At 33.1% G+C, this 10,912-nt stretch overlaps 1 protein-coding gene across 1 annotated transcript; it reads left to right on the forward strand.

Moving 5' to 3' along the window:
- Window positions 1-3,592: 3,592 nt before the first annotated feature.
- LOC25496145 (3-oxo-5-alpha-steroid 4-dehydrogenase 2) lies at window positions 3,593-8,124 on the forward strand. Its single transcript, XM_039827168.1, has 2 exons — window positions 3,593-4,084; window positions 7,579-8,124. The coding sequence occupies exons 1-2, from the start codon at window positions 3,749-3,751 to the stop codon at window positions 8,047-8,049; spliced, it is 807 nt and encodes a 268-aa protein (XP_039683102.1). The 5' UTR covers window positions 3,593-3,748; the 3' UTR covers window positions 8,050-8,124.
- Window positions 8,125-10,912: the final 2,788 nt, after the last annotated feature.

Genomic DNA, 10,912 nt, shown 5'->3' on the forward strand with positions numbered 1-10,912 from the left:
TACTTTTTCTAGGGGCAAAGGAGTTATGGAAAATTTGCTGGTAGTTAATCTTGGTATATCATTGTAGAATTTCTTTTAAATTATTAAGTTGTGCCAAAATTATGTAATAGCATCGATGGATTCATTTGAAGTTCTTGGACTAGGTTTAAATCAATTGTTGAAAGTTGCTATGAAATTGAAGTTCTATGATAATATTTTATATTAAACGATCGTGTATAAGGTTCTGTTTCATCACAATAATGTTCAGTATGGGAGAAAGAAAAAAAAAATTAGATTTTAAATTGGGTGACCAGATATAAAATGGAAGATTTTAAATCGGGTATATTCGAACTAAAAAACACATGAACTTTTTAAATGTGGTAACCGATTTAATTTATACATTTTAAATCGGGTTACCCGATGTATAAAAAGAATTTAAATCGGGTCAAAGGAAAGACTTAAAAATGAAACACTTATTAAATCGGCCACCTATAAATCGGATACAGAACCGATTTAAAAAGTCTTTTTCACCTAATTTAAAAAGTTTTTTCTACAATAGTGAATGGCCTTAACTTTGTAATGGAGTTTGGATGGTCAGATAGAGTCCAAAGGCTTGGTCAAGAATTGGCTTTAACTTGGATGGTCATATAGTATATTATTAAACAATTTTTATTTGATTAAGTTACATTATGAGAAGTCTCTTTCAGTTATGATTGAGCATTAGAAGTCTCTTGCTTGAGTATTTGTAATCTTTGATATTATAGTGAAAATCTCTCTCTCTCTCTCTCTCTCTCTCTCTCTCTATGAGATTATAGGGGAAATCTCTGCACGCAAGCATGATGTAGTATTTTTCTATCAATCAAAAGTAAGTATTTTTGTGTATATTGTCTCCACAGGGACTAGCGCGATATTTAAGTCATTCAACAATCAATAATGTTCTAAGTGTATGGATTTAAAATGTGTGTTTGTGTAAACTATATTAACTATTTGACAGAAAATTAATAGAGAAGAGATAAGGTCATTTCGCTTGGGATCAGAGACACTCAACCAAGCGTAACAACTGCAATCTCACGATCAAATAACGGATTCTAGCTTTTTAAACGATATTATCACAATCACTCGACAATATCATTCGTGTCCAAATGATATCGTTATTTCTAAAGGATCGTTTAAACATCGATTTCCCAAACATTTAAACGATCACAAAGTCGATTGGATAGTTCAATCGACGATTTTCCAACCGATTAAATTACCCAAAAGCATTAAGTCCTAGATTAAAAGTGATTATCAAATATTAACATTCATGTCTAGAGTGATAACTTAAGATAGATTGTTATTCTATTTCTAGATTCAAAAGTATGTGTCCATATCATTTTGAATCTCAATAAAACATTAAATGCAAGAATAACAACAATATTGAATAAATAGCTAGAATCATATATTAAATGATCAAAAGATTACATAATGGCTTGTTTGAATACCTCAAAACTCACAAGGGTAGATGTATGTCTATGATAGCTTTGCAAAGGATGAAGAAAAGAGATGAAGATTCCATGCCGACTCATGATGTCTCAACAAATCTTGGGTAGAATCTACTCCTAACACCTTGCTTTGTGTTTTTCTATAGAAATGCATCTTTCTCTAAGAACCCAAAAAATCTCCAAAAATGGTGCCGTTCCTCCAAGAAAAACGTGATCTCCCTTCTCTGTGTCTATTCTTCCAATAGTGGCATCCTCCTATTTTTTCTTCTCTCGGGTCAACAACAATGATGGGTCAAAAGCCCAATTGTTTCTAACTTCCCCTTATGTTTTTCACTTCTTTTTCTTTATTATTCACACCAGCCATTTAGCACATTAATATAAGCTCATCCAAATTTTCTTACTTTTCTCCTATTACTACTACTACTACTACTACTAATAATAATAATAATAATAATAATAATAGTAAAATAAACTAATTGACTCAATTAATAAATAAAACCACAATTTATTTAAAATGACTCTAAATGAAATACTAAACTAATAAAATAGACTAAAAACTTAATTAAAAAGACTCAAAAAATGTGATATGACGGACTGTCATCAAAGCATCCGTTGCATTCAAAATCTGCATTAGACTATGATCAATAAACTACTTTAAAAGGATTGAAAAAACCAACACAACTCAACTCCTTTCTTATATGTTTTTCTCACTTGCACTCATCATTCCTAAGATGTTTGACTCTGAAAATTCAATACCTTATCTTCATCATCTCTAAGGTACATGTTCGCTAACCCTATACTCTTTACTTAGATCATCCACTTCACGCACAAAATTATTTAACTTTGATATTCTGTTTTATATTAACACTTCATAACATTCTGAAGTCTGTTATAACATTGTTTTTCCAAGTTTCAATGTGAGAAATATTTTTAACGTGTAGGATTAAATTTCAAAATAGTCACAATTCAAGCCCCCTTTTCATATGACTATTATATCTACAATTCATTAAGCCTTTTGCATATAAAAATTAAATAGATCACAAAACATAATTGAATAAAAGATTTGAATAAATTTGATCCAACAATAAAATAGATTTTTATCTTCAAACTTTAATCAATAGGTGTTTGGTTATTTATGGTAACTAAAGAGAAATTACAAATGAATTAAAACATACTCTAAAAACAAAGGTTGAAGAGAGACTCCTCCGTTGATGCTCTTAGCACTTACATTCCTCTTGAACCGTCAAGTTCTAAATGAATAATTGTGAATGATAACCCTTGTACTTGTAGGCAAGTTTATAACTGAGTTTGGCTTGAAAAACTCGACTTTTTCCTCGAACCCGCGTAGAAAAAACTGCAGAACACTATTTTTTTTATCGGCCTCACGGCTGGGGCTACGCGTGCAGTGCGTGCTAAAAAGAATGTTTTTCAACACTGTTTCACGCACCAGGGACACATGGCAGCACTCACAAGGCTTATGTCTTCATCTTTTAATGTGTTTTTTTTCTTCTTTTTTCTTCATCTTTCGGAATGTTTTCTTCCCAACTTAAAAAATATCAACCGTATAAATAATATACCATAAAAAGTAGTGGGGGCAGTTGTCCCCAATCTACACTAAGTAACTCCGTCCCCGCACATTTCAATATCTCAACCTATCCAATGTGGATTATTCCATGAAAAAATCAATATTGCTGATCCGATTGACATGTGTCAAAGTTTTTCAAGAGCCATTAAAATTCATTATTGGTTGATTAGTTTCCTGGATCTGTTGCCCATACTTACTTGTTTTGCATCTCTAAAATGGTTGAATAAATCACAACATTTTTATTCAGATTTTGGTGGAAGTTTGTTTTAGCTATTTTAAACCATTTTTTGTAAAAAAAAAAAAAAAAAACATTTTTATAATATTTCATAGAAAACTGTAAACCATTAAATTCTTTAATTCTCATGAAAATTTTAATTTCAATTTCTACACAACAAATCCAATTATTTGTTTTCAATTATAAAAATCAAATTTTAAAGTGGATATTCTCATGAAAATGTTCAAAGCATATCTTAACAAAATGTTATCAGCATATGTGTCGCTCTCTTGGCTAAAACGTGGTCCAGAATCATTACCCAAAAGAGAACGTTGAGATTGTATGATTATTATCATTTCAAGAGAATTATCCTGAAAAATGATGAACACCACGTTTCTATTATTATATTACTATTCCATTATGGCTAGTCATTTATCAATTGCTACCAAATAGGGAAAGTAGCTAAGAAAATAGCAAAAGAAAGAAAGCATGGTCATGTCTATGTTTTATAATTTCATGTTCCCACAACCACCATCTATATTTATCACAGCCATGTCAATTATAAGTTTTGTTGCATCTTCAAGTTATGGTATTTCTGAAATTAGAGGAAAGCATTTGAATTATTCCAAATTTTGGAATGCAAATAATAACAAAACCAATAGTGGAAAGCAAATTAAGTTGTCAAGTAAGGTTGGTATGTTGTTGCTCTATACTCCTGCTTTTCTAGCTGGTGCAGTGTCCTTTTGGATCTTTCCTAATGAAGGTTTAAGATCTACAATCCTTCAAGGTGCTTTGACCCTTCACTACTTCAAGAGAGTCTTTGAGGTAATACTTGATATACTTTATGGTCTCACACCACCATCAAGATTTTTCTTTTCTATAGATATTCTAATGATTTCTTTCAACTTAAGACCTACATATAGTTTTTGTTATCAATTTTGATCTTTATATTTGATAATATTTGACACTTATTTAATGGAAATCCAAGTGTTTAGTCTAAGCGAGTTTTGTTTTAGGGCTACTAGTTTTTTACCCTTCTATAATATTGATCATTTCGGTTTTTCCTTGTAAAAAAAATTGTTTGGATTATGTCCTTATAAATTAAAGATTTTTCAAAATACTCAACGAATGGTTGAAGTCACATTTAGACCATCCACTATGGTGGTAAAAGTGTATTTGATGAAAAAAAAATTGCGCATAATGAAGAACATACCTAAATGAATGGTTGAAGTCACACTTAGACCATCCACAATGGTGGAAGCATAACCTACTTAGCACCGCATTAAATAGGCATCCTATTGTGGAGTAAAATATATGGGTGCCATTGGAGAAGGGTGACTATGGAAGAACCCTCTATCTCTTCATTTTTCGTGGGACCTATTTAATAAATCTTAATAAATTATATAAATTTTGTTGAAACGTAATGATAGAGAATTATTTGTGGGACTTATTTAATAATTTCTTTTGAGCTGCTGGGTTGGAGAAAATTGGTGCTTATTAAGTATTACCGTAAAGTTAATGATAGGGACTCATATGAAACATTTGAGCACCTAATTTGAGGTTCTCAGTTTTGGATGGATGGTCTTAAAGAATATATAGTGAGATGATCAATATATATATATAAGGTTTTGCTTAAAATTGGATGTCCATCTCACTTGTATGATTTTTCTTGAGTCAATATATATTGATTCTTCGAGTTTTTTTTTATGACCCAACGATTATCAAGTAAATGATATTTTAATATATCCTCTATTCCACGTCATCAAAAATTGTTAGTCACTTCAATTTCTATTGGACACGTCATCAAACCTTACATGATCACAATTATTTAGTTACACACATATTTTAAAAAAGGTGAAAAAAAATAAAAGAATTAAATAATATATATTTTAAATATAATTAAATAATACTCAAGATACATTAATTATTACATTAAATAGGTTTATTATTTATTTATAATATATATTATAAATCAGATACATCAATTATAATTTAAAAAAAGAATATTTGCTTACAAAAATAAATTGAACATCGTTAAAAATGTAAAAAGATGATCTACAAATAAACACATTAGATCTGAGTTGTTAGCATAAAACAGGAAAATGTCTACTAATAATGTTGTGAAATCAAAGTGATCAGAATACACACATATATCTGGATATGCAACGTTGACGACCTAATCATTGGTTGAATCAATATTTGATTGAAATTCTATCAATCTAAATTATCAAACAAACAATGCAACAAAAAAATAAATAGAACAACAACCACACTAAGACAAAAAATCAAATAAAACTTTCCTCTGAGATGACAAAATCACAAACATCAAAACACGAAAGAAAAATATGATATTTATGAAAACCACTTATTTAAATTAAAATAACGGCATTAAAATATGCACAAAGGTGATATCGGGTCGAAATATGGTCCAAAACCACCTCTTTTGGATGAAAGGAGAAGAGAAAACTTAGTGATACTATGGAGTTTATCACTATTAAAAAAATTAGAGCTGGTTAGTTTTCTGAATTTGAATGTAAAATATGTTTTTGATCCCTATAAATATTCAGAATTTTGTTTTTAATTCTTATAAAATAAAATCACACTTTTTTAGTCAATGTGACATTTTCGTTTTGCATTTCTAAGGATCAAAAAAGTTTATGAAAATTTTAAAACTGTTGATGGAAAATTTACATGAACTAAAATGTGATTTTTTTTTTTTAGGCCAAAGGGGCAGCAGATGGAAACTAGCTGCAACAACCTATATATATAATAAAAAGAAACCAATAACAAAAGGAGAAAGGGGACATAAACCAAAACCTTCTCAAACGATAAAAGAAACACAAAAAAGGGGAGCAAACCTCTAACCCATGAAAAGAAAAAAACAAGAAAAGGAAAGCAAAACAAAGGGAACAGGAAAATAACAGAAAAAGATATGCAACCCAAAGAAAAGAACTTGAATATTCAATCTGGAAATCTACCTTTAGAGCGGGTATTATGAACTTGAAAATCCTTCTGCCTCTTCTTTTTTGTGGCCTTAGACACCACCTCAGTGAATTCCATAGAAGCAAAACGGTGCTTCAAATAGTTGACAGCTGCTGCTCTCTTTTCCTCATCGGTATAAAGAGGCACAATATCTCCAACATCAATTCCTTTTTGAACATGTTGCCGTAATATTTCCATGTCATGAGCAATGTTTGGATTTAGAACCTCATCAGAAACAGTCATTCTAAAAGAAGGTAAACCACACCAAGATGGAGAATCTTGAGTGTAGTCCAAATCAGTGACGGCGTCACTCCATTGACCAACTATTAGCATATCAGGATATTTGTTAATTCGTTGATCATCTCCTTCAATCTTAGCCAAATCAGTGGTATGAACTAACATTTGAATTGGTTGCACGACAGATGTTTCAACATAAATGCTAGGAAGTATCTCTTTCTCAAGATTTAAAACATCTGTGCACAACCTCTCTAGATCTTATTATATTAGTAACAAGGGGGTCTTCAAATGTCCCAGGTTTGCTACTACCTTGCACTTGTGCCACATTCCTTTTAGGAACAAAAACCTGTTTGGTTTTTTTAATAGTGTCGTTTTTAATAACAACCTTTTCAAGATCAATTTTATTGGCAGGATCTTCATTCCATTGATCAGAAGAATGACCAATAGAATTGCTAGTGAAACAAAAGTAAGGGTGTTTTTCATACTCAATTTCAATGTCAAAAGTAAAATTTTCCCTTTCAATCCACAAAGAGTCTGGAAGAAAACCAGTCGTATTGATATCAACTAGAACGCGTGCATAATGACCAAATGATTGGTTTAACGTGTGCTGATCAATAATTATAGGCGTGCCAATAGCCCCAACAATCTCAAATGAAATTCTAGGTTGCCAATATTCCAAAGGAAGATAATGAAAACAAACCCATACCCGACTATGAGTTTGTTTTTGATCAAAAGTGTTAAAATCAACTAAAATGTGATTTAATTTTATAGAGACTAAAAATAAGGTTTTGAATATTTATAGTAATAAAAACGTATTCAACATTAAATTTTATAATACTTCAATAACACTAAATTTATTTTAAATATTATTTTATAGAGCACTAACTTAAAAAGATATGCCCTAAAAAAAAATACTTAAAAAAGATATATCAAGTGTTCTCCTCCACCTTCAAAACCTTTTATTTAAACATATTTAACCCTACACCTTTTTTTTTTTTTTTTTTTGTATATAAATAGATTTTGTTTACAATAGTTAATATATTGATTTTTGTTTTGTTGTGCATGGTATTTCATAATGTTGTTTTTGCTATATTCTGCAGTCTCTGTTTGTTCACAAATATAGTGGTTCTATGATTCTTGATTCTGCAATTCCAATCACTCTGAGCTACTTTATGTCAACTGTAACTATGATCTATGGCCAACACCTCACAAAGGACTGTCCAGAACCACAAATTAATTTGATATATCCAGGAATTGTGTTGTTCCTAGTTGCCATCATTGGCAATTTATACCATCATTTTCTTCTATCAAAATTGAGAGGAAAAGGTGAAAAAGAATACAAGATTCCTAAAGGTGGCTTATTTGGGATTGTGATATGTCCTCATTATATGTTTGAGATAATTGATTTTTATGGGGTATTTTTCATTTCCCAAACATTGTATTCATTGATTTTTGCTATAGGCACCACTTTCTACTTGTTAGGTAGGAGTCATGCAACTAGGAATTGGTATCTTTCTAAGTTTGAAGATTTCCCAAAAAATGTTATGGCTGTTATCCCATTTGTGTTTTAAATTGTTGAAACATTAATCCCTGTTGTAGACGAGGCATTTGGTTGTGACATTTATAATATGTTGTATCCTTGTGCATGTATGTTGGAATAATTTTTTTTTTTTGTCAAATAGTCCAATAGTTAGAGAAAATTCAGGGTTGGAGCCTCTACCCCTGTATATATTATTCAATGTCTCTGTTAACTGAGATGAACTCACAAAAAAAAAAAATATGTTTATTTGATCATGTGAAATAAGAAGGTTCTTTGTTCGACATGAAATTAATTTAATAAATGAATGACTATTAATTTAATTTGTAAACTATTATTCTCTCTCAAATTTGGTCCCTAAATTATTAAAATTAACTAAAAGATCTATAATTATATTATCATCTATCAATTTGCAGTCCATCATCAATTATTAGTTTAGAGACCAAATTGATGGATGAATGAATGATAATGTAGAGGGTCTTCGCACCGGTAGTCCTTTTCTCTAGAAGTGAGGTCTAACAGGGAAAGTGTTCCAAGCAAGGTGCCACAAACGGGGTGGGATGGGGATGATTGGCATCATAGGAGACCGCAACGTGGGAAAGTGTTGCGACAGGATGATCGAGGATAGGACAAGAAGCGGGAGAGCAAGCGTCAAGGAGGGTCTACTGGTAATGGCAATCGACAGTCTAGGTCAAGGGTTAGGGTAGGTTCGCGGACGACAGCGTATGGCAGGGGCGGTTCTAGGGTTGGGGACCGATCACCAGCGGAATTGGATAGCACCGACGGCGGTCAGCTTCAAGAGAGCCACGCTGGAACCAAAATGTTGAAGGCAGTCGTACGGTTGCTGCTTCTCATGGGCAGTCGCATGAGGTTCATAATTGAAGGAAGTGGGAGCACGCGGATTCTCCGTATAAACGGTTTATCACTTTCTATTTTATGAATTTTTCGGCACAATTATCAAATTTATATTTAAGGAAAGGCTTTTAAGTGTGTGGTATTCTTGAGGATGTTGTGGTTCCTAGTAAACAGAACGGGCATGGAGATGTTGGTTCCTAGTAAGATTTTCAAAAGTGAGAGATGTTGGTACGCTTTTGAAACTGCTTAATGCTATTTTTTTCGGTAATTTTCGTGTAAGGGCCAAAATGGCTCGTTTTGATTAGGGGTGGGCATATACGGGTGAACTCGAATTTACCCGACCAACCTGATGTAAATTTACACATTTGATTCGGGTTAAAACGGGTATCTGGTTTGCGGGTGAATTTTACGGGTTATTATGGGTATACTCGGTTCGGTTCGGGTGGTTAACTTGGACCGGAACCCTAACTAACCCGACCAACCCGATCGAAGCATTATTATTATAATAATAATAATATTAATAATTAGAATTAGTCTTATTATTATTGAAGCATTATTATTGAGGCTGAAGCATTACTATTATTATTATTAGTTTTTTCTATAATTGTTTCCCACAAGTCCACAACACATCCCAAAATTGAAAAATGTCTAGCCCACTTAAAACCTAAACCCTAACCAGCTAGCACTCACTTGTTTCCTCCATGTTGTCGTCACACTTCCTCTCTGTATACTGTATTTGTCCTTCTAACTCCCTCCCTCTTTCTCTCTCCTCTCTATTATCTCTATTCACCTTTGATATGTGTATGTCCATTCCTCTCTATTAATCACAACTACAAATGAAAACTTTATTTATTGTAAACAAACACAGATCCGTCAAAACAATGGAAAAGAACACGAATTGAATTTGAGAAAGGAATGATCCAAATCTACTTCTTCTCTTTATCTTCATAAATTTATGGACTTTTGTTATTTGAGACTGTGTCTCTGGGTTTTTCTATTCATAGGTGTTTGTTATTATTTATTTGTTTTTTTTTTTTATGACACAACCCGGTAAACCGATCCGAATCAACCCGAAACTCGAGAACCCGAAACCCGGATAACCCAATTTTCAATTTCAGGTGCATTAGGGTTGCTTTCTCCATCCATGGGTTGGCTCGGATTTAGGGTTTGAACCCGAACCCGACCCTATGCCCACCCCTAGTTTTGATCGATCAGCTTCTCTTGTGGGGAAGGAGGAGTATGTGGAGGACGGTATGGTAGGAAATGTGGAAGTGGGGATGAAAGGTGATCAAAAAATAAGGGAGAGGGAGAAGGTGGGGGTGGGGGTGGGAGATAAAACATATGCGGAGGAGAGGGAGAAAAAAATGTGAGTTGGGGTTGCATGGTGTGGGAGGAGGGAGTTCGGAGGTTGTGATGGATGGTGGTGGGACCGGTGGTGAGTGTAACTGTAACACCCCAGACTGCTTTCAAGATTGCCGACTGACCCCACAAACCAACACGAGTCTTTTCAGTGTATTTTGTCCTCACTCGCACGCTTATCGGGAAACTTCCCGGTTGGTCACCCATCTCAAAATTGCTCCAAGTCAAGCACGCTTAACTGTGAAGTTCTTATGGAACGAGCTACCGAAAAGAAGATGCATCTTGTTGATATAGGTAGTACCAAACAATTCTTATAAGCCTTCCTTCAACCATGCAGTCCCATACCTACATAGTCTTAGGATCCCTCTCATTCCGATGTGATTTAGTTTTTCCTCGAAGCATACCAAGAGCCGGACTACTCGCCGCCCTCATCAGCCTCAGGCGTTACATGCCCACCAAGCGGAGGCATTACAGTAACACCCTAAATTCTAAAAGCGATAAATTATGCTAATGATACGGACATATCAAGAATCTAGATGTTACTTCATCAATAAATCACCAAGCATGCATAAATAATAGTTTTCTCAAAACATCGCACCGGAATAAAAATATCATCACCAATACAATCAGTAGAACATCTCGAATTAACCATGTCTCAAATCATAATACATCACCAAGTATAA

Source organism: Medicago truncatula, chromosome 6 (assembly GCF_003473485.1).
Source record: "Medicago truncatula cultivar Jemalong A17 chromosome 6, MtrunA17r5.0-ANR, whole genome shotgun sequence".
In the NCBI taxonomy this organism is placed as follows: domain Eukaryota; kingdom Viridiplantae; phylum Streptophyta; class Magnoliopsida; order Fabales; family Fabaceae; genus Medicago; species Medicago truncatula.